Source organism: Mus caroli, unplaced genomic scaffold (genome assembly GCF_978045245.1).
Source record: "Mus caroli unplaced genomic scaffold, Mus_caroli_1 scaffold_11, whole genome shotgun sequence".
NCBI classification, from domain to species: Eukaryota; Metazoa; Chordata; class Mammalia; order Rodentia; family Muridae; genus Mus; species Mus caroli.
In genome coordinates, this window is record NW_028227266.1 from 42,838,906 (window position 1) to 42,862,614 (window position 23,709).

Genomic DNA, 23,709 nt, shown 5'->3' on the forward strand with positions numbered 1-23,709 from the left:
GTGGGCCACAAATTCATTCTGTAGGTGGGGAGGACCTTGAACTCCTAATCCTTCTGCCTCCACCTAATGCTAGGATTACAAACATGTACTACCATGCCTGGCCTGATACTCAGATTTGGAATAATGAATCAAGGCCAGAATCCGATTAGCTGTTAGGTATGTGCGTCTTTCATCCATATTAAGTTACCTAACTCTACTTATAGGTTTAAAACTACAGATCTGGGACTGGAGAGATGACTCAGCGACTTTTTCTTTCTTTTTTTGCTATGTATATTTAATCGCATTTAACAAAAATTATCATATTTTATGTTGGAATTAACAGTTCTTGAGAGGGCTTTTGCCTATGCAACCAGAGGGTAGTTTAATTCGCCCCAATGCATGTGATACCATCCTGAGCTGTCTCACTGTCGGCAAGCTACTGCTGTTCTCGACACCCCACAGTATCCTGAGATCTAGAAGACGGCAGAAGTATAGTGCATGCTTGTCACTTTGGCTTCGGAATATCACCACCTTCTCCCTTAATATGACACACTTAGTTTTTCTCTGAGTACCAAGTCCAGTCAAGACATATGTCCAGATGCTGATCTCACCTATGAGCTCCAGGAGGGCCGGAGAGGACAGAGGGATGGATCCGAGAGTGGGCAACCCCTCTCTCAGGCTTATGGGAACCAGGAACAATGTCTTTGGGCTGACTCTATGGAGAACTCTTTTTCTCTTAGTTGCTAGGTTAGCAAAGCACAAGCCCAGAGTTGCCACCGTTACACCATCTACAAAATCCCTACCCCCAAATTAAGCAACCAGACAGGAAAACGGAATATTTTAGACTTTTCAGTTATAAAAGTCAACAATAAAAGTTTGTAGCACATGTGTATATAGGCAAATTCCATAACCACATGAGCCAGTGTGATGTGCATGCATAAGTGTGTAGCACACATGTATGCAGGCTAACTGCATAACTACAGGAGCCACTGTGAAGTCTGTAAACATGTACATGTGTGTACAGTGATATAAGCGTGTGGCACCCATGTGTACAGACAAAGTCTGAAACTACGTGAGCCAGTGTGAAGGGTGTATGCGTGTGTGATACAGGTATATGGCGTACATGCATGAAGTATGGAGGCCGACGGAGGATGCTAGGGATCTCATACTGTTACTTTCCTTATTCCCTTGAGATGGGGGCTTACTGAGCCTAGAGCCAAGAAGACAGCCAGCCAGCACTACCAATCCTCCTGTCTTTACTCCCCATAGTGCTAGGGTTACAGGTATACTTGTGGACACATCTAGCTCTTTTATGTGGGTGTTGAGGATTTAACTCGGGTTCTGTTTGTGCACCAATAACTCTTACCCACCCACTAAGTCATCTCCAGACCTTTTTTGTTTTTTTAAAAGTCGAGCCTCACTGTGTAGCTCAGGCTATCCTTGAATGTACAGTGATTCTTCTGCCTCAGTCTCCAAGTGCTAAGATTACAGGCATGTAACGCAATGCCTGGCTTGAGTTATTTTATATTTAAAAAAATACAACTGAATGATCCAGCTCATTAGATAGGAGACAATGATCTACAGCATATATATAAAAAGAAAGCTGAAAGCAGGAAGAACAGGACATATTCTCAAAACTATCAAGAGAGAGGGCTTAGCACCACAAATGGCATCACTTTCTTTTTTTTTTTTTTTTTGGTTTTTCGATACAGGGTTTCTCTTTGTCCTCGAACTCAGAAATCCGCCTGCCTCTGCCTCCCAAGTGCTGGGATTAAAGGCATGCGCCACCACGCCCAACTCATCACTTCCTTTTAAATTCTATTCTCTTCCATTATATACACAAGCTAACTTTCTATTACATCTTTTCCCTGCTTATAATGGAATTTTAAAATTTCCACAGAGCACTCCTGGCAGATCAACTGTGCTAGCCTCTGGGACCCTCAAGTACAAGTTCATATCTGATTATTCTTTCTTCTGTGTCTGAAACTATCCTCCAAACCACAACGCTTAAGCAAATGTTCACGGACAGTCTCAGTCTTCCAAGTGATTACTCCTGAGCGGCATGTAACTACACCATTCCTCGAGATCTACTTCAAGGTACAGACTTATTACATCTGGAGATGCAGCAGCAGGCCAAGCTCCCAGGCCAGACACTGTGGCTCTTCAGTACCTATGCATGTGTAGAACAGAGAATGAAAATAAGCCTGCTATCACCTCAAATGCTGCCCTAGTCAGCTTTAACTGTCAACTTGACATGGCCTAGAGTCATCTTAGGGGAAAGCCTGGTTTGAGATTGCCCAGATCAGACATTTCTTTGGGGGAATTGTCTTGACTGGCTAGCTAATGGGGCTGGAGAGATGGCTCACTGGTAAGAGCACTGACTGCTCTTCCAGAGGTCCTGAGTTCAATTCCCAGCAACCACAAGGTGGCTCACAACCTCTTCTGGTGTCTGAAGACAGTGACAATGTACTTATATATATAAGTAAATAAATCTTTAAAAAAAAAAAAAAAAGCAAGCAAGAAAGCAAGCAAGCAAAGCATCAGCCGGCAAGCAGCATTCCTCCATAGGTTGTACTTCAAGGTCTTGCTTGAATTCTTGCCCTGACTCGCCTCAGTGATGGGATGTGACTTGCAAGTGCACAAATAATTCTTTTCCTCCTTCGAGTTGCTTTTGGTCATAGTGGTTTATAATGACAACAGAGAGAAGACTAGAAAGAACGTTACAAACAAAACAAGGTTTTGCCTACCCCACTGAAGTCATCGTTCTCGTATCTACTTAAAATAGGTATAGAGAACTTCCTTCTTTAGAAGCAAGGCTAAATCATGTGACAACTTACAGGAAAAAATGAGGGCCCACAGATCAGCTGTTGAGAACCTCGGTGGAGATCCAGGTTAGACTTAGTCATTGAGCTTACACATGAAAATAAAAGTACCTAGAAAGAAAAGAAAGGTCTGGTGAAATGGACCCTCGATACCTGGTTTGGCTTAATACTTACTCTACCTATTTTAAGTTTCCCAGCTTGAGTAGAGTAGTGCATACCTGTAATCCTTGCCCTTGGGAAATGAAAAGGGAGGATCTTGATGTCAAGGCAAGCCTGAGCTACACAGTGAGACCCTGACTCAGAAATAAATAAGTAAGAGGTTGAAGAAATGACTCTACCAGAGGACCAGAGTCTGGATCCCAGTACCTGAAACAGGGCAGCTCACAAATGCCTGCAACTCCAATTCCAAGGGACCTGACAACTCCTGCTCTCTGTGGGCATCCACACACTCTTACAGGTACACATCCATAAATAAATAGATTCTTTAGTAGGAAAGAGAGAGAGAGAGAGGAAGAAAGAAAGAGAAAGAGAGAGAGGAAGAGAAGGATGGTAGGGAGAGAGAGAGAAAGGAAGAGAAATGGCTCAGTGGTTAAGAGCACTTGCTGTTCTTTTAGAGGACCACAGTTTAGACTCCAGCACCCATGTCAGGCAGCTTACAACTTTCTGTAACTACAGCTCTTGGGGATCCAATACCCTTTACTTTTGTGGGCATCTACACACATGGAGACATAAGTAAAACTAAAAAAGTTATCTTTAAAAAGAAACAGTAATAATAATAATAATAATAAACCCAAATTCCTTGTTTTCAGTTGTCACACAGAAACACATCCACTTTCTTGATAGCTTTTGGGATGGTATAACTACCAGCCCCCCAAGGCTTTTGGATTTGATTCATTTTTAGTAAGTAACTTCACTTTACATACCTGCTGCAAAAGTCTACATCTCTAGGAAGTGTCTACCATTGGACCCATAAAATTCTCTCATTCTCTCCTGATTCAAGCTTCTACTTATATAGAGTGCTGCTAACCCTTTAAGGCCACTACTGGCTCCTGTGAGCATACAGATATTTTAAGATCATGTCCAATCCAGTTTTAAAGCAGAACTATCGGTAACACTGAAAAACAGATTGCTAAAGCCAAGTTCTATGGCTAAGGTGGGGTTGGGTGTAGCTCTGTTCTAGAACACTTAGTATGCACCAGGGCTTAGTTTATAACCCCAGGAACTCCATACCCCAAGCCCAAATTACGCTGTATTAAACCGTACTCCAAAAGGTCTCTATTTTGGAATTTAAAAATGTTCCCAAAGTAACATGTCTACCTGGAAATACCTTCAGTGTTACATTAGGTGTCGTAACAAAAATCCTTGCAATACGTTTATGTGAAAGCTAGGATCTCATCAAGTGAGGCACATACACGTCCAAAAACAAAAAAAGAACACAACAAAACAAACAAAACCGTCTCTAACAAACCCTGGCATTTCATCTTGGGTCTCATTTTATGTCACATAGTCTTCTCTCTGGGACCAAAAAAGTCAATGACATTGAGACTTAACCCATTCTTGCTCTAGGAGACAAAAATGAATCCTAAAAGGAACAAATACTAAAGACAAAACGTCTGACTCTATGGTCACTCAATCTGAGAAATGTTTTCTCGACCCAAGAAAAACTCGAGCAGAATCCAAAGAGCTACAGCTGGGAAGCCGTCACTTGCTTTAAAAGTCAACCTCTTGCTACACGCGCCCTACTGGTTTGATTGCTATGAGTCGAGCTTCATTTTGTCTCCTTGGCATCTGGCACTGTCGTTCACTCTTCGTATTTTATCCTTTGGGGTTCAGTAAGAGATTCATAGGCAGCAGGGAGACCCACCCACCCTGCGCAGGTCCTAGATAAAATAAGTCAAAAGACAGCCACAGCCCACACTCGGGCCTTTCCTAGCAGGGACTTGGCAAAGAAGAAGGGAATGAGCAGAGCCACCGGACGCCGGAGCACCGTGTTTCCAGATTAGACAGGGTCGAAGTTCAAGACGGACCCAGGTCAGGCAAGCAGTGGAGAACAGCAGGCATGCAGGGGCCTTGACTGGCAATTGCTTAGGAGAAAACCCGGGTCGCAGCCTCAACACTCTCCTCCTTTTATACCTTGCCTCTTACCGGAGCCTGAAAGGGCAGGGACGACGACACCTCACAGCTACAACGACCAAAAGGTTCTCACTTCCGACTCAGCAAGGCAACCGGAGCTGACATCATTGCTGAGCGCCGAGCCTGTTGTGTCTTTACTCCGCGCCGGAAGTAGGGCGTTGTCGGGCTTCACTAATGACAGCGAAAACACCGAGGAGGCGCATGCGCACGCTTGCTGGCAGCTAGCGTTGGTTGGGGGGCGGGCCGGAAGTGGCTTTGGGATTGGGCTAGGCAGCAGGGCGGGGCGGGGCAGGGTTAGCGATGACTGCGTGTTTTGAAGTTTTGTGGAATATGAAGCTAGACCTTGGAAATCCATCTCTTGAGGGCAGATACAATATTGTGGTGTCGGGCTCTGCACAGACTGTGACCTTTTGCTTTTTACTCTCCCTCCTGTCCTATGGCTTTTTGGAGCCGTTTCACTCGTTGTGGCTTAGAAGCAGTAACAATACCAACAAGGACAATGTATAAGACGTTTTGAGCAGGTATTAGGTGCCAGGCAGCGCGCTATTTTGGGTTGGTCTTAGATTTATTTATACAATGCTAACAGTATACAGCCTACAAGTCTGGTTAATTTTTAGTTTTTAATTTTGAAAAATATGAGCATTGATTGGTGTTTTGCCTGTATGTATGTCTGTGAAGATGTCAGATTCCCTGGATATGGAGTTACAGACAGTTGTGAGCTGCCATGTGGGTGCTGGGAATTGAATCTGGTCGTCTGAGCCATTTCTCCAGCCTTGGTTCTTAGTTTTAGTAAGGAAAACGAAAATTAAAACTGTAGTGAGTGGGACACCGTGGGGCATGCTGTAATTCTAGCATTTGGGACATAGAGACAGGAGAATTGAGCATCCGAAGTCATCCTCTGCTATTCAGTGAGTTTGGACTAACCTAGGGTTACTTCAAACCAACCATCCAACCAACCAAAACGCTACCCTATTCTGAGATACCCCCCTTTAAAAAAATTATATTGGCACAGCTCAAAACCTCAGCAAGAGATTGGTAGCATACATGCATGGGAGTAACAGGCACTTCTTTGCTGTACTTGTTAGTGTATATCTATATAACTGCTATGAAGTGAGATTTAGTTTAATAAAATTACATGTTCAGATATTTTCCAATGATACCTTTTATTCTTATTTGTTACTAATACTTTACATATATTCAAAGTGACATTTATTGTTAAAGCTAGACCAAATCCCTAACAATGACCTACAAATAATGAGACAGGAGACAATCTTGTCTCAGACATGACCTCCCAAATGCAACAAAACCTATAAAATGGAATTTATCAAAAAGACTTTTGCATTTCAAAAGTCACCATTAAGAAAGTGAGGTTGGGGCAAAGATTAATATTATATGTTGTGTAAAAAGCCATTGCTCTGAGCTGAAGAGATGAATGACTCAGCGGTTAAGAGCACCGCCTTACTTTCCAAAGGAGGCAGGGTTCAGATTCCAGCATGCACCTAGCTGCTCGAATCACTAACTCTACTCTCAGGGATACAATGCCCTCTTCTGGCCTCCATTGGCTCTGCATGCCCATTGTGCAAAGATAGACCTACAGCCCTAACACTCATATACACAAAATAAAAATAATACAAAATAAATGTTAACGTGACTATATTGAACTAGTGACAAATATTGTTGAAAATTCAAGATTCATAAAAACAAAAAGCTGTCATGTCAGTAGGGATGTAAAATGATGCTGTTAGTTTAGAAAAGAATTTAGCTGTTTCTTTAAGAGCTAAAAGTGAATTTGCTATATGGTCTTCATTCCAGAGAAATGAAATTATAGTTGCATAAAGAGCCTTGCAAGCTGGGCTGTGGTGGTGTAAGCCTTTAATTCCAGCACTTGGAGACAGGGCAGATGGATCTCTGTGAGTTTGGGGCCAGCCTCATATACAGAGAGAGTTCCAGGACAGCTAGGGCTACACAGAGAAACTGAGTCTTGAAAAAACCAAAATAAAAACAAAATAGAACATTTCAAAAGAATCCTCATTGCAGCAGTGCTTATAATAGCCGAGAAGTGAAACCATCATGTGTCCTTTGACTGGGGAATGGACAAGCAGTGAAATGGCTTTTCAGCTGGAAGAAACAAAATACACATATACTAGGAGTTCAAGGCTAGATAGATAGCAGGACCCTGCTTTAAAGGTGGAAAACAAGCTAAAGATTTATAAAGATAAGCCGGGCGTGGTGGCGCACGCCTTTAATCCCAGCACTCGGGAGGCAGGCAGAGGCAGGCGGATTTCTGAGTTCGAGGCCAGCCTGGTCTACAAAGTGAGTTCCAGGACAGCCAGGGCTATACAGAGAAACCCTGTCTCGAAAAAACCAAAAAAAAAAAAAAAAAAAAAAAAGATTTATAAAGATAATCTCACAACATAGCTGAGCCCTGGAAACTTGCTAAAAGATACAGCTGCTTCAAATTATATAGTTTCATATAGAATAAAGAAAAAGAAAACTTGAAGAGACAGAGATTTGTGGCTGCTTGGGGTTGAGAGTCAGCATAAGGGCTATTAAAACAGTGGTGGTGATGTTTTCAACCTGAATTTTGATGGGGCAAATTACTAAAAACTACTGAGAACAGGTGAAATCACTTCAAAATTGGCAAATATTATAGGCTAATTATATATCATACAGGCTTTATTCTTGACGTTTTATTTTATGGTTTTGGTGTTTGCCAGCATGTATGTGTATCACATGTATGCCTGGTGCTTTATGAGGCCAGAAGAGGAGTTAGATCCCTGGAACTGGACTTATACACTATTGTAAGCCAACATGGGGGTGCTCTTAACTGCTGAGTCATTTGTCCAGCTCAATGCAAATTTTAAAGACATACAATATCTGTGGGGTCTGGGAATCGCTGAACAAACCACTCAAACACTGATCTCAGTCAAATAGAGATGATTTATTGAACACCACATCCTAAGACTGATGCATCGGGGACACAAATCAGACCAAGAGCTGACTGTTGCATTGACTCAAGATCCTCTAGGGCTTCTTAAGTCTGAGATTCACAGGCAGCCAATCAAGACTTAGGGGTATGGGATTTCCTTAGGCACGTTGTTGTTGAATATCCCATTGGTTGGGATATTCAATTGTGGGAGGGGACTTGTCTAACATTCATGTCCTAACTTGTCAACTAGAATGGGACTTGTCGAACATTCATGTCTTAACTTGTTAACCAGGATGTCAGTTACCCACATATGTGTCTGTTCTGCCAAGTAGGACGTCAGTTCCCAGGGAGGTCTTGAGAACTTAAACTTTACTCCACCCCTAGTCAAAATGGAAGCCTTATTCCAAATAATTGCAGGTTTCTCTTTTATGTTGGGTCCATCCCAGGGGCAGCTTATAAAGACAAATACTATAAAGGTGCAAGCAGTTCTGCTGGGTGGTTGGTTTGGGTCTAAGCTTCTTGTGGCTAACCATACAAAGCAGTTCTACTGACTGCCATTGTGGTTTGTTCCCAAGGGCACAAAATCACAACAGAGTATGTAACCAACTTGGCCATTAGAAAGTTTCCTCGCAACAGCCAAGACAGCATATGAGAAAGTTTCCTTATAATATTAGCAACAGCACAAAATGGCATGCTAGCCAGGTAACAATTAGCTAGGCTTTAAGATTTTTTTACCTGGCTGATGAGATGGCTCAGTGGGTAAGAGCACCTGACTGCTCTTCTGAAGGTCTGGAGTTCAAATCCCAGCAACCACATGGTGGCTCACAACCATCTGTAATGAGATCTGACTCCCTCTTCTGGAGTGTCTGAAGACAGCTACGGTGTACTTACATATAATCAATAAATAAATCTTTTTTTAAAATATTTTTTTATTACGTATTTTCCTCAATTACATTTCCAATGCTATCCCAAAAGTCCCCCATACCCTCCCCCTGACTCCCCTACCCACCAATTCCCACTTTTTGGCCCTGGCATTCCCCTGTACTGGGGCATATAAAGTTTGCATGTCCAATGGGCCTCTCTTTCCAGTGATGGCCGACTAGGCCATCTTTTGATACATATGCAGCTAGAGTCAAGAGCTCCAGGATACTGGTTAGTTCATAATGTTGTTGCACCTACAGGGTTGCAGATCTCTTTAGCTCCTTGGATACTTTCTCTAGCTCCTCCACTGGGGGCCCTGTGATCCATCCAATAGCTGACTGTGAGCATCCACTTCAGTGTTTGCTAGGCCCCAGCCTAGTCTCACAAGAGACAGCTATATCAGGGTCCTTTCAGCAAACGCTTGCTAGTGTATTCAATGGTGTCATCGTTTGGAGGCTAATTATGGGATGGATCCCTGGATATGGCAGTCTCTAGATGGTCCATCCTTTTGTCTCAACTCCAAAGTTTGTCTCTGTAATTCCTTCCGTGGGTGATTGTTTCCAATTCTAAGAATGAGCAAAGTGTTCACACTTTGGTCTTCGTTCTTCTTCAGTTTCATGTGTTTTGCAAATTGTATCTTATATCTCGGGTATACTAAGTTTCTGGGCTAATATCCACTTATCAGTGAGTACATATCATTTGAGTTCTTTTGTGATTGTGTTACCTCACTCAGGATGATGCGGTCCAACCATTTGCCTAGGAATTTCATAAAGTCATTCCTTTTAATAGCTGAGTAGTACTCCATTGTGTAAATGTACCACATTTTTTTGTATCCATTCCTCTGTTGAGGGGCATCTGGGTTCTTTCCAGCTTCTGGCTATTATAAATAAGGCTGCTATGAACATAGTGGAGCATGTGTCCTTCTTACCGGTTGGGACATCCTCTGGATATATGCCCAGGAGAGGTATTGCGGGATCCTCCGGTAGTACTATGTCCAATTTTCTGAGGAACTGCCAGACTGATTTCCAGAGTGGTTGTACAAGCTTGCAATCCCACCAACAATGGAGGAGTGTTCCTCTTTCTCCACATCCTCGCCAGCATCTGCTGTCACCTGAAATTTTGATCTTAGCCATTCTGACTGGTGTGAGATGAAATCTCAGGGTTGTTTTGATTTGCATTTCTCTGATGATTAAGGATGCTGAACATTTTTTTCAGGTGCTTCTCAGCCATTCGGTATTCCTCAGGTGAGAATTCTTTGTTTAGCTCTGAGCTCCATTTTTTAATGGGGTTATTTGATTTTCTTGAGTCCACCTTCTTGAGTTCTTTATATATATTGGATATTAGTCCCCTATCTGATTTAGGATAGGTAAAGATCCTTTCCCAATCTGTTGGTGGCCTTTTTGTCTTATTGACGGTGTCTTTTGCCTTGCAGAAGCTTTGCAATTAAAAAAAAAAAGATTTTTACCTAGGCCTTAACATTCCATCTAGGACTTAATATTTTACCTAGGTCTTAACAATATCAATCTTTTCAGCCTTGTTTTAAGAGAGAAAGATAAGAGGCAAGGTAAAGGATCAGCAACACACGACTGGTTAAGTAATTTATAGTGTGGTTGCATACAAAAGAAGGGTTTTTTCTTAAATATTTTAAAAATGTTTATTTATTCTTATTTTATGTGCACTGGTGTTTAATCTACAATTATATCTGTGTGAGGGTGTCAGATCCCATAGGACTAGAGTTACAGACAGTTGGGAGCTGTCCTATGGGTGTTTATACAAGATACTTGATCACACTGTGAACCCTGAGATTGTGTTATTTACTGAAAAAACTCTGTTTCTAGTTGTGGTGTGGCTCAGCCCTTAGCATACACCTTTAATGCCTCTGGCTGCAATACAGACATGCCCTTTGTACACACCTTTAATCCCAAACAATGAAAATTAAGTTAGTTTGTAGAAGAAAGCAGCCATGTTTGAAAGCGATGTCTAATTAAGTAGAAGACAAAGTGATGAATCAGAGAAAGATTTAACAGAATAGGATATGTCCAACTCTCAGGCATAGAGAGAGGAAAGGAGAACTACTTAAGGGGCAGTGCAGAGAGAAGAGAAAGAGCCAGTTTTACTGGGAGAGTTTTACAGAGACAGGTTGAAGAGAGAACAAGCTAGACACAGGTGAAGGCAGAAGGAGACAGAGAATAAGAAGGAACTAGAAGATTAGAACATATTGCCAAAGATAGTTTGAGGCCAAGAAGAACAACCGAAGAGAGAGAAGAGAGGAGAGAGGGGGAAGACTGGATAGAGGAGGGATGATGGTAGAGAGGGACAGTGGTAGAGGTGGGAGAGGAGGGATGGGAGGACAGAAAGTAGGGGAGGGAAAGGGGGAGAGAGGGAAGTGGGAAAAGGGGGAAGAGGAGAGGGGGAAGAGAGGAGAGAGAGGGAAAGAGGGAGGGAGAAGATTGAATCAGTCAGTTAGGAGAGGGGTTTGAGCCAGAACAGCTGAGTTAAACCAGCCCACCAGAGTTCAGAAAGAAGAAAGGGTGAGCTTTTTCAGGGGTAAGTCTCAGAGGCTGAAAACATTCTAGGCCTAGATAATGTTGTACAGAGGCTGGAAGCTTCCAGGACTAGGCCTAGGATAGCAGACAGAGGCAGTAAGGCTTAGAGACAACAATCACATCACATGAATAAAAGTTACTTTTGCAGGTGCTGGGGATTGAACCCAGGTCTCTTGGAAGAGCAGCCAGCACTCTTAAGCACTGAGCTTTCGCTCCAGCCCTCCAAAGGGAGTTCTCCACACACGATTTGTTGTTTCAGCTACGTCTCCACATCATTTTGTTCCAGGTAGCAAGTGAAGTCATGCCTGGCAAACAGGCAGCACAAACTGTGCTTTAAGTAAAACGCTACAATCAATCAATCAATCAATCAATCAATCAATCAACCAATCATCAATCAATCAATCCTTAGCCAGTAATTGGTCTTGTCTACTTTATCCTTCATAATCTTCAGGTTGGATTAGGAGAAAGTTCAAGATATATAGTGTTATATCATAGTGTGAGACATAGGGGAAGGGAGAATAAAGTGTACTTGAGAACTTTTCTTATGTGCTTAGGATACACCTAAGAGCATATGTAGGAAACTCACTTGCCTGTGGGGAAGGCTACTCTGTGGCTGGACACTCAGGTGGAAGGAGACCTTTCACTGCATATGTGACTCACTGAGTAGTAGTAGTTGTTTGTTGTTGTTATTATTACCATTGTTATGCTTTTACTTATTGTTATTATTATAGTGTGTGTGTGATGCGTATGTATGGGGTGTGCATATTCTTCAAGTGTATGTGGAGGTAAGAGAACAATGTGGTGGAGTGGGTTCTCTTTTTCTGCTTCTCAGGGGATTGGGCTCAGGTTGTCACATTTGTGTGGCAGATACTTTTTCCTGATGTGCCACCTCACTGCCGTACTGGCCCACTGAATTATGACCTGTGTAAGAACCCAGCAAACATTAAAGAAAGACATGTCTCTTTGGACAGAGAGGTAGGTTATACTTGATCTTTTAATTTTGTCATTTACAATTTTCCCAGTAGGGGGCACTCTGCAAACACCACGCTGTGCTTGTTTTCCTTCACAGTTTTTGGGGGGCAGGGAGGGGGGTGCTGAGAAGCTCACCTAGAGCCCCAAGCAAGGTTGACAAGTGCTCGACTTCTGAGTCACACCACTGGCTCCCCCAAGCTTTTATTTTATTTTGGAAAAAAAAAAAAAAGACCAAAATTTCTTTGACAGCTCTTCCTCTCTGCTTGCAGTCAACCTGTAGGGTTGAAAAATCTCTCTACTGGGCTCTCTCCAAAATGCATTGCTTTGATTCTGGGTGCTGGATAGAAGGGGGGACACCTAGAATGAGAAAGAAAATTTGCAAATGGCCAAAAAGCCCATTAACGTTTTCAATTCTGTCTTCCTGACTGAAACTTGGGATGAACTGACAGAATAAGAAATTCTGATCGGTTGCTTAAAAAGTTAATAAAGGTTTTTAGTTTTAGTTTTCTCTTTCCCTCTCCTTCTGTCCCTTTTTTTGGGTGTGGGTGGGTGTGGGTGGGTGTGGGTGGGTGTGGGTGGTTGTGGGTGGTTGTGGGTGGGTGTGGGTGGGTGTGGGTGGGTGTGGGTGGGTGTGGGTGGGTGTGGGTGGATGTGGGTGGATGTGGGTGGGTGTGGGGAGAGTCTGGAACTTTTTACTGAAGCTAGCCAGGAACTCACAGAACTCTGCTTTCAGAGGACTGTAATTAAAGGTGTGTTCCACCACACCTACATTTCAGTCTTTGGTTCTTAATGGCCATTTTGTCTTAGACACTAGGTAGTGTCTAACACATTTGTTTATCACACTGGGGGGATGGGGAGTGAGTACCAGTGCCATCAGGTAGATAATGGCCAAGGACGTTGCTATAATGGGCAGGGCAGTCCTTCATCACAAAGAAAATCTATGAATGTTTGAGAGAACTTAATGAAGTCAAGAACAATGTTCAGCATTTGTGGGCTTGAGGCCCGGCTCTCAGATGACTCACAGATGCACACAGCACCCGTGCATTCTTAGGTCAAGGCAGTCAGTCCTGGTACCAGTGTCTTTAAAAAAGAGACACCACAGTCAACTCCCTGGCCCTTCTCATCCCTATTGGAAGAAGAGGTTTGGCAGCAGCTAGGAAGCATGTGGAGCCTGCAGGGGATCAGCGGTGCAGAGCCTGCAGGGGCACTGCCCAGGGTCAGCGGTGAGGATTGCACGTACCCTGAGTCCTGCTGAGTTCACTTCTTCCTCAGTTGATTTCCTTGGAGATGGCTGTACTGGTCATATTCCCGGTCCTTGAGGGGCTAAAGAGGACAGTAGCAGCATCAACTTATTGTTCTGTCATTAATTAATGTCATTGTGTATTATTATTATATATTGAATATCATTCTATAATATTATTATTCTATATATTATTATATATAATGAATATAGTCACTGAATATTTTTATGAAGAAAACCTTAGAATGGCTGCTTCACAGCCCCAGGAGCCAAAAAAAGAACGAGGAGAGGGAGACCACATGGCGTTTCTTCGAGTGGCTCTCTCAGTCAGTGTGTCCTCAGCTTTTCCCCCCTGGAGATCCTCATTCCTGTCTCTTAGTCTTCCTCTCTCCCAGGCAATCCCACACAGCAGCCATTGCATTGTTCGGCATGCCTTAAGTAGTTCTTTCTCACTACAGCAGCTCTCCAAATAACTTGCCTCCAATCCCAAAGGTCCACCTCAAATCACCTGACTACAGCACTCTTTTTCTCACCCCGAGTCTTTACCTGGTACAGCTGTTCATTTTGCAACAGAGTCTGCTTGTCTGAAGCTGCACAAAAAAAAAGCAGACAAAATATATATTCAAAGACAGAATGATAATAAATTGAATTATTCACAAAATAGAATTCTAAGTAGTATAAGGATCCTCTGAGCACAAGAATACGGACCACTTCCAAAAGTCAAAAGAAACTACACACAAGAATATGTATTGCAAAAGTCCACTTCTGCAAAACAAGAACCAAGCAAAACATCTCTGTGGTCAGAAGTCAGGACAGTGCTTCTTCTTGGGGACAGGTGGTGGCTGGAAGTGACCATCCGTGGGCCATCTATGGTGTTGGGAGTATTCTGGATCTTAAACTGAGTGTCAGATCCATGAATATGTTTGCTTTGTTAATTTTTTTAGCTGTGTTCTTCTGGTTCACTTTTCTATATGTAGGTTTTACTTCAATAAAAAGGCTTCTTCCTAAGGGACTGGGGGTATAAATCAGTTGGTTGAGTGTTTATCGTGTGTGAGGTCATGAGTTTGATGCCCAACACTGCATATATACCAGGTGTTATAGCACATGAACTGGAAGCTTGAGATCATCTTCAGCTACATGAAACTCTCCCTCTCTTTTTAAAGAATGTTTTACTTTCTTCTTTATTCTTTGGGGGACAGGACCCCACAATGTAGCTCTGGTTGACCTGGAGCTCTCTCTGTAGACCAGGTTAGCCTCAAAATTAAAGTAATCCTCCTGTCTCAGTTTCCCAGGTGCTAGGATTGCAGATGTGAGCCTGAGTGTTAGGATTGTGGACTGCCTTCAATAAAGAAGTTTTTTTGTTTGTTTGTTTGGTTTTTCGAGACAGGGTTTCTCTGTATAGCCCTGGCTGTCCTGGAACTCAATTTGTAGATCAGGCTGGCCTCCAACTCAGAAATTCGCCTGCCCCTGCCTTCTGAGTGCTGGGATTAAAGGAGTGTGTCACCATGCCTGGCTGGTATTCTTTTTTTTTTTTTTTTTTTTTTGTGAAGTTTGGTTTTTTGAGACAGGGTTTCACTATGTAACACTGATATGGGCTGGAACTTGATATTTAGACAACACTGGCCTTAAACTCTCAGAGATTTCCCTGCCCCTACCTCTGGAGTGCTGGGATAAAAGGTGTGTTCCATGATGCCTGTCTTCAACATAGCATTAAAACATGTGTGTGTGTGTATATATATACACACACATATACATATATACATACAGATACAGATAGACAGAGAGGAAGACCATGGTAACTCATGCCTGTAATCTCAGTCCTTGGAAGGAACACCACAGATCAGCCTGAGCTATACAATGTGTTCCAGCCAGGCCTATCTTATGAGATCCTGTCTCAATAAAATAACAGCGGCAACAGAAAAGGAAAAGAAAAAGGGAAAAGGAAAGGAAAGGAAAAGAAAAAGAAAAAGAGGCCATATCTTAGGCCAGGCAAATATGCTGGGACAATAAGAAATGTCTTTCCTTCCTGTCCCACAGACACACAGAGATTATTCACATTAGCAATATACACCAACTCAGTCTCCCCACTGGCTCTATTTTGATAAGAAGGAAGGCAAAGGTTTTAGTTGGTCCTATCTCTTAGCAAAGGACATTCTTTTACTTCATGTATTTTCCAGTACATAGACGTGATCTCAGGGCTTCACACATATGCCATGTAACACTGAGCTATATCCTTAGCATATTTGTTTCTCTGTTTGTTTGTTTATTGAGACAGGTTCTCATGTAGCCTAGACTGACTTTGAACTCACTGCTTGAACTCTTGTATGACCTTGAGCTTTGAATCTTCCAGTCTCTACCTCTCAAATCCTGGGATTCCAGGGTTGTGACACCATGCCCAGATTTATTCAATGCTAAGGTCTGAATCCAGAGCTCGGGCAAGCTAAGCAGGTGTTCTTCTAGCAAAGTCGCAGCTCCAGCTCCTGCCTCTGCTTCTTCAGACAGGCTGGCCTCAAACTCTGTATGTAGCTGAAGATAACCTTGAATTTCTGATTCTCCAGCTCTCTTGTTGTGAGGTTTGAGACTGTGGGCATATGCTGCCACATCTAGTTTATGTGGTTTTGAGGCGCTGAACCTTAGGCATTTTGCAAACTGGGAAAGGACTTTACTAACTGAATTATATCTCCAGGCCCTAGCCCTTTACAAATTTCATTTTAAGACAGGGTATTGCTCTATTGCCTTGCAAGTACCACCACATCTCGATTCTTTTACCTCTTGACTGGCGAACTCCATCCTGTCCAGCAATGAGATATACACCAAGAGCAAGGAAGAAGATGCTGATGATCTCAGCGAAGATAAAGCCGGATATGGTGCCTATGTTTAGCTCAATGCAGTTCTCACACACTGTGGGGAACGAGGCACAGGCAGGGACAAACCTCTTTCAGGATGGAAGGTATTCTTGCATGTTTTTCTCCCCCCACCCCCGTCCCCCGTCCCCCAGCACTAATGCTTCTCTTCTGGGCAGCAGGCCCCTCCCTCCCATTCTCATCTTTGGGAAGTCCCAGGAAGTCTAAACAGTCCTACATTCAGGAACTAGGTGAAGAAGGGAGACCTGGTCTTCACTTTCTATAACCCTGCTCTCCTCTATGCTTCCCATCAACCCCGGATCCCCTCCTCCTAACTGATTTATCTACTGAACTGCTCTTATCCATGAGGTGCACCCAAAGGTTAAGCAGGTTGTACAGGGACGTGATTCCTCAAGAAGCTGTAGACATGTTGAGTTAAACCACAGTAGCCCCAGATGAAGAGGTCTAGCTACTCTTCCCACAAACTGCTTAGCACCAATTCCCACCTCATCCTGGATGGTAAGCCCACCAGAACAGTAAGTACGGCTGGATTCCCGACAGACACAGTGAAGAGGTTACATACTTCTGTAATACACTTGCAGGGCGTTTGACGTCTCTTTTGCTCCTTGACACTGATACGTGCCTCGAGGGTCTTTGGCATTGTTGCCCAGATTCCATGTGTTTTTAGTTGCATTTAGAGGACTTATTATGCTCCCGTCTTTAAGCCACTTGATAGTCTTGCCAGTCAAGCCACAAGTCAGAAGTACAGAACCGTCTTCTCGGCTGCCATCCACTTGTACCAAATTCTTTGCTGAAAAGGGAAAAGTCATGGCTCCGTTACGGGTCTTTGTAATCGTCAGGACACTGTTCCCCCCTTCCCCCCTTTTAAAGACAGGGTTTCTCTGTATAGCTCTGCTGTCCTGGAACTCACTTTGTAGACCAGGCTGGCCTTGAACTCACAGAGATCCTCCTGCCACTGCCTCCCACTGCTGGGATTAAAGTGATGGGATTATGCGCCATCACTGTTGGCTTCTCCAGCTTTTATTGTGCACGCAAATCACAAATCATGTTAGAATTTCAGGTCTTATTTAGTAATCCTGGGGAGTGAGATCTGTTATGAATGTGTTCCTGGATGATGTTAATGCTGCAGGTTCAGTCATATTTTGAGACATGCCTCATTCCTAGGGTCCTGTTTCTACTGCAAGAACCAGATAATGCATTGCTTAGGTCTAGGAAAGCTGCCCTGAATGGGTCCTAGTAGGACATTGATTTGGTTGATAATGGAAATGTCAGCTCTTCACCTCTTACTACCTCATCTTTTCAAAATTGTTCCCTTTCTAAATCATGAGACTATTGCTTTTTTTTTTTTTTTTTTTTTTTACAAAAATGAATGTGTGTGTGTGTGTAACATATGTACAGGTGCTCACAGAGGACAGAAGAAGGTGCTGGATATTCTAGAGTTGGAGTAACAGACAGTTGTGAGCCATCCTATGTGGGTGCTAGAAACTGAACTTAGGTCCTCTAGAAGAGTAGGAAGTGCTCCTGACACCTAAGGGCCAGCTCCTCTGTCCCTGAGACCACCGTTGTGGGATGCCATACTTCTGTGGCATTACTCAGAATTTGAGAATAGAAAGAAACCATCTCTCTTACCTTTATTTGTCTGGGCTACAGTGCCTGGAAAACAGAGAAAGAGAAAGGATCAGCCGGGCATGGACTGGTTCTGATGGGCCAAGGTATTTTCATGATCACGTGAGGTCAAGATGGAGAGAGATGATGGTCAAGGCAATGGCTGTGTCTGTGTTTCTCTCCTGGATGGAGTCCAAACTACCAAACTGAAGTAAACATGACTATGATCTTTGTCCTACCTTTCTGGGTGGGCCTTCCTTCCTTCCTTCTTTCCATCCATCCTTCCTTCCTTCCTTCCTTCCTTCCTTCCTTCCTTCCTTTCTTCCTACCTTTCTTCCTTCCTTTCCTCCTTCCTTCCTTTCTTTCTTCCTCCTTCCCTCTCTCCCTCTTTCCTTCCCTCCCTCTCTTCCTCCCTCCCTTCCTTTGTTCCTTCCTTCCTCTCTTTCTTAAGATTTATCTTGTTTTTAGTTGTGTGTATCTGTGCATAGACATCAGAACAAGTCCACGTGTGCATGAGAGTTCAGCTGCTTGTGATGCCAGAGGCATAAGAGCCCCTGGAGCTGGAGTTTCCTGGTGTAGATGCTGGTCTACACCACCTCCTTTGCAAAGGAACTAAACTCTGGTCCTCTGCGAGAGCAGTATGTGCCTTAAACACTTAGCATCTCCCTAGCCCTTTGGGTAGGAGTCTCTAGCCCTTTGGGATGAATGTAGCTTTGCTGTTCATAGTAGACTCTTGGCTACCCGGACTTTATGCTAAGGAGATGGTTTGGAATGGGGCTAGTCAAGTTATCGAGATCAGTGGTTCTCAATCTTCCTAATGCTGTGATCCTTTAATACAGCTCTTTATGTTGTGGTGACCCTGAACCATAAAATTCAGGATATTTGATAAGTGACCCCTTTGAAAGGGTTGTTTGACCTCCAAAGGGCTTACAACCCACAGGTTGAGAACCACCTGGAGGATTTGGATTTTTGAAGCTGCTATTAACCCTGGTGCTCACACAAATGCATATGAAAGATAATAGAAGACTCCACAATGCAGCCTTTATAAATTTGTCATCTGTAATAGGGTGAGACTTGGCAGTGATACAGCTGTTTGAGACTACCCACATTCCTGCAACTAACCCCTCACCCCTTTTCTGTAAATAAGACAACTAAATTCATTGATTCACTAGGCTGGACTTCGGTGGAATTATTATTTCGATCTGTATCAGTGGCCTACTTGAAGTGAATAGATGCTCTCACTTCTCCAGGAAAAGTTAGCATAACACATTGGTGCTTAAACATGGGCATAATAGACTCCTAGGGCTTGGGAGGAACAGTTTCATGGCTGTTGCTTTGGGTAGCAAGGTATGCAACTGATGTTGGGCCATCTGAGTGTGGGAACATTACAGAAGCAATTCCAATATGGCTACCCCTCCTCATATGGAATGTAGTGATGTGCCTTTTTGCTATGGTGATAGTTGTATGGGCCTTACTACAGGTCGTAAGATATAACTAAGGCTAGATCATCAGGAGGTAAACTGTCTATGGAGGAGGTCTTGAGATGGCTGTCTTACAAATTTAATAAAACTCATAAATATGAAAGAGAGGCTGGTCATGGTGGCACACACCTTTGGCCCCAACACTTGGGAAGAAAGGTATGCAGACCTCTGAAAGTTCATGGTCAGCTTGGTCTACATATTGAGTTTCAGGATAGCCAGGATACAAGAAATAAGAGGGAGGGAGGACAGATATATATATATATATATATATATATATATATATATATATATAGAGAGAGAGAGAGAGAGAGAGAGAAGGAGCGGGGAGGAGGGAGGAGAGGAGAAGAGAAATAATTGACTCTGCCCACGAAAATAGCTTAGTAGAGAAAATGACATTTGGCTATCTTTGAAGAACAAATAAAAACTTGCCAGATAGGGAAAGGCAGTTTGGGTAGGGGAAAAAAAGATCTAATTAACGCCAGGAAGTGGTGGCGCACACTTTTAATCCCATCACTTGGGAGGCAGAGGCAGGCAGATTTCTGCATTTAAGGCCAGCCTCATCTACAAAGAGAGTTCCAGGACAGCCAGGGCTATACAGAGAAACCCTGTCTTGAAAAAAAAAATATCTAATTAAAGACACAGATTTGGAGTTAAAGGGATATGTAACCCTATAGGGGGAACAACATGATGAACTAACCAGTACCCCGGAGCTCTTGTCTCTAGCTGCATATGTATCGAAAGATGGCCTAGTAGGCCATCACTGGAAAGAGAGGCCCATTGGACTTGCAAACTTTATATGCCCCAATACAGGGGAATGCCAGGGCCAAAAGAATGGGAATGGGTGGGTAGGGAAGTGTGGGGGGGTTATGGGGGACTTTTGGGATAGCATTGGAAATGTAATTGAGGAAAATACGTAATAAAAATATTAAAAATTAAAAAAAAATAAATAAAGCTACAAAATCTTCAAAAAAAAAAAAGACACAGATTTGGAAGAGGATGGGGAAGTGGTGTGGCTAGCTGTTAGTGATGGGGGAGCTAGTCATTAGTCCCAGTCTGATAGAAGTAGTTGGAAGTATTAGTTTAGAATGTCTGCAGGTTGATGCTGTTCACCGATGACAGCAGTCCAGTGCCTAGAACCTGGGAAGAGCTTAATTTGCCAGAAGAATGGTTACAGAAGTGAATGGGTAAATGGTCACAGCTAACAGTTAAATCATTATTATTATTTTAAAGATTTATTTTACATGAGCCTGGCGGTGGGAATGTATGTCTTTAATCCCAGCACCTGGGATGATCTCTGTGAGTTTGAGGTCAGCCTGGTCTAAGAGCTAGTTCCAGAATGGCCAGGGCTACACAAAGAAACCCTCGAAAAAAACCAAGACCAAAACAAATTATTTTATGTATGAGAGCTTGCACGTGTATATATGTATTGTGTGCATGCCCGGTACCTGAAAGCCAGAAGAGAGCATCCCAATCTCCTGCAAATGGAGTTACATACAATTGTGAGTCACCTTGTGGGTGCTAGGACTTGAACCTGGGTCTTCTGCAAAAGCAGCTGGTGCTCTTAAATGCTGAGCCATCTTTCTGTTCCCAAAACAAATTACTTTTACTGGCCCTTATCTCTAATCACCTGGCTGTCGTGTAAAAAGAACAGGAGACACTTTGTTCTCCTTAGAGTCAATAGGAAAAGAAGCAGCAGTGGCAACATTGTTGCTGTTTGGATATCTGAGTGTGGTCTCTCGAGACCCAAGAGCCCAGGTGGTCAAATATCCCATTGCCTGGCGTGGGGCTTGAGCTCGGAGGGCAGTCGTGTTCAAGTGCTCACAACTTACTCCAGGCTCGGCTTTTCTGTTGCTCAAACCTGGTGCTGTTTTCAGATGCCTCCCACTGGCTTTCAGTATTGCCCTCTAGCCTGTGCTGTCTAGCTTTCTCCATTTTCTCTCAGAGACTTCCCCACTCTTGCCATCTTGTTCAAGTCTCCCATCTGACTGTCACCCGTGTAGTTTCTGAGGCTCCTGCCTCTCCCCTCCCTGTTTTGAGAGTAGAGGTGCTGTTGTGGCCCCATCCTTCCATTTCCTGTCTGGTTACAAGCTTGTCCATGGTGAGAGCCCCTGACTCTGTTTTCTGTTATGTTAAGGTGATGTTGCCTTCATCTCTTGACTCTGCCCCTAGCTCTCTTTCCAGCATCTACTCCAGATCAGATCTTTGTTCTATGTATCGCTGTCTCCTTTAGCTAAAGAACATGTTCACCCATTTTTAAAATTCTTATACTCTAGTTCTCTCTTACCCCATCTCTTCTGCCTCTCCCTCAATGCTTCCCACTCACCCTTCATGTTTATTTTCCCCATGTCTGGCATCCACTCACACCACGCCACCGAAACTGTCCTAATCACCCGTGGGCTTCAGCTTAGCATGTTCCACAAATGTAAAATTTAAATATATTCTTATCTTAGTGGATTATATTCAACATTTTATATCCTGTTTTTTTTTGTTGTTGTTGTTGTTTTGAGGCAGGGTTTCATATAATCTAGGCTGCTAGAATTTGGTATACAGCCCAGGTTGCTCTGGAACTCCTGATCTTTCTGCTTCCATCTCCAGAGTACTGAGTTTAGATGCTTGTATACCCAGCAAACATTATCAGTTTCATTCTCATTCACACTCTCAGTCCTTCTCAGCTCCTTGTTCCCAATGCATCACAAAATAGTTTTGTAGTTTCAAGAATTTGCCTTTAGTTGGGTGCAGTGGCTTATGCCTATAACACCAGTACTTGGAGGATCAGGCAAATGGATTGCCCATGAGTTGGAGGCCAACCTGGGCTACACAGTCAGAGCCTGTTAGGAAGGAGGGGAGGGAAGAACACTGTGATGACTCTGTAGGTAAATGTGCTTGCTGCCAAGCCTTGTGACCTGAGTTTGATGATGGGCCAAGGAGAGAACCAGTTTCTTCAGATTGTCCTCTGTCCTCCACATACGCACCATGGCATACACACACACCTTCATACTCAAACTCGAAACAGACAAACTAATGCACAGAAGAATTTTCTTGACTTTGGCTTCTCCCAGGGTACCCAGGTGTCAGCCTAGTTCTCCTCCTTCCTGTTGACTATGTCAAACAGGCCTTCCTATGCTGCATCTGTACCCAGTGTGTCAGCATTGAAACTGACCTCTCCAGACTCCGGACTCTTGAGAACAGAAGGTCTTTGTTCATCTTTTTACCCTGGAGTCTCAGATATCTGGATCTCACCCGGCTTGTTGAGCAGCTAAGCAGCTTTGGAGACAAATGTCCCATAGGTCCACTGTATACAACACCCTTTTCTCCCAATTTCCTTATCTGGGCTGTGTGTGTGTGTATGCGCGCGTGTGTGTGTGTGTGTGTGTGTGTGTGTGTGAGCATGGTGTCCAAATGACTTGAATGTGGTGATTTCTTGAGGCTGGCAGGCCTACAAGAAAGCCCAGGAAGCCATCATCAGCCTCTGCCGTCCTACCACTGAGACGATAAAAATTTGCCACACACCCTCATTTGCAGTAGGTTCTGGCGACTGAACTCTTGCATAGCAAACTCTTGCCTGAGCCGTTACTCCAGCTGCACCAGCTCTTTTTAGCTGCTTTCAAGCCTAAGATGGCGGCAATGAAATCCTCTCTCCAGCCAGTTTAGCTCTCTGGACCTGTGGTTCTTCCCAGCACAGAGCTGGTGGAGGCTTCACTTTTGACTCTCCTTCTTTTAATTCTAAGATGATAGCTCAAGGTTGATAAGGATTCCAATAACCCTGCCTCCCTGCTCATGGCTTCTTCTCATGAGCCTTCCCAATGTGGTCAGAGACTCGAGTAAACTCTTACCTTGAAGAAGAGAGATCACCAGGAAGAGGCCAACCAGACCCCTCCTCTGCTCCATGTCAGTCTCTTTGCTTCTCCAGTAGAAGTATTGAGAGTCCCTTAGCCACCCAGACACCCAGCCACCCAGACAGTCTGTGTAGCAGCTGGCCTGGCTCCACCCAGCATGCATTGAGCTGGGACTCTGAGTAGAGGCAATACCAGGTGTCTCCACCCTCTCCTGTAGAGTGTGGGCAGCAGGGGCCCCGGCAGGGGTGCTGACACCCTGACTTATCTCTTGTTTTCTCTTTTGTTGTTGTTAAGGCTTGCAGGATAGCAGGTGGCAGGGGGTGAGGTTCTAGATTCCCACTTGGAAACCCCTTTACCCCTAGAACCTCTATGCGCAATAGG

The 23,709-nt window shown here is 43.6% G+C and overlaps 2 protein-coding genes across 6 annotated transcripts in view; both read right to left on the bottom strand.

The window, feature by feature from the left end:
• The window catches only part of Ube4a (ubiquitination factor E4A), a 42,307-nt gene extending 37,243 nt beyond the window's left edge, over window positions 1-5,064 (bottom strand). For 4 of the 5 annotated variants that reach the window (XM_021171814.2, XM_021171813.2, XM_021171812.2 and 1 more), the window contains exons 1-2: window positions 4,947-5,064; window positions 2,817-2,912 (exon numbers count right to left, since the gene is read on the bottom strand). The gene's annotated coding sequence lies outside the window, so the exon portion shown is untranslated. Of the gene's footprint in view, window positions 1-2,816; window positions 2,913-4,934 lie in introns of all 5 variants that reach the window. The other variant, XM_021171811.2, reaches the window with a different exon arrangement.
• A 7,257-nt stretch (window positions 5,065-12,321) lies between these two features.
• Cd3g (CD3 gamma subunit of T-cell receptor complex) lies at window positions 12,322-23,469 on the bottom strand. The gene is made up of 7 exons (XM_021172988.2): window positions 23,326-23,469; window positions 18,036-18,059; window positions 16,969-17,196; window positions 16,312-16,443; window positions 14,089-14,132; window positions 13,543-13,625; window positions 12,322-12,659 (listed from the first exon to the last, which is right to left on the bottom strand). The coding sequence occupies exons 1-6, from the start codon at window positions 23,378-23,380 to the stop codon at window positions 13,560-13,562; spliced, it is 549 nt and encodes a 182-aa protein (XP_021028647.1). The 5' UTR covers window positions 23,381-23,469; the 3' UTR covers window positions 12,322-12,659; window positions 13,543-13,559.
• Between the last annotated feature and the right edge of the window lie 240 nt (window positions 23,470-23,709).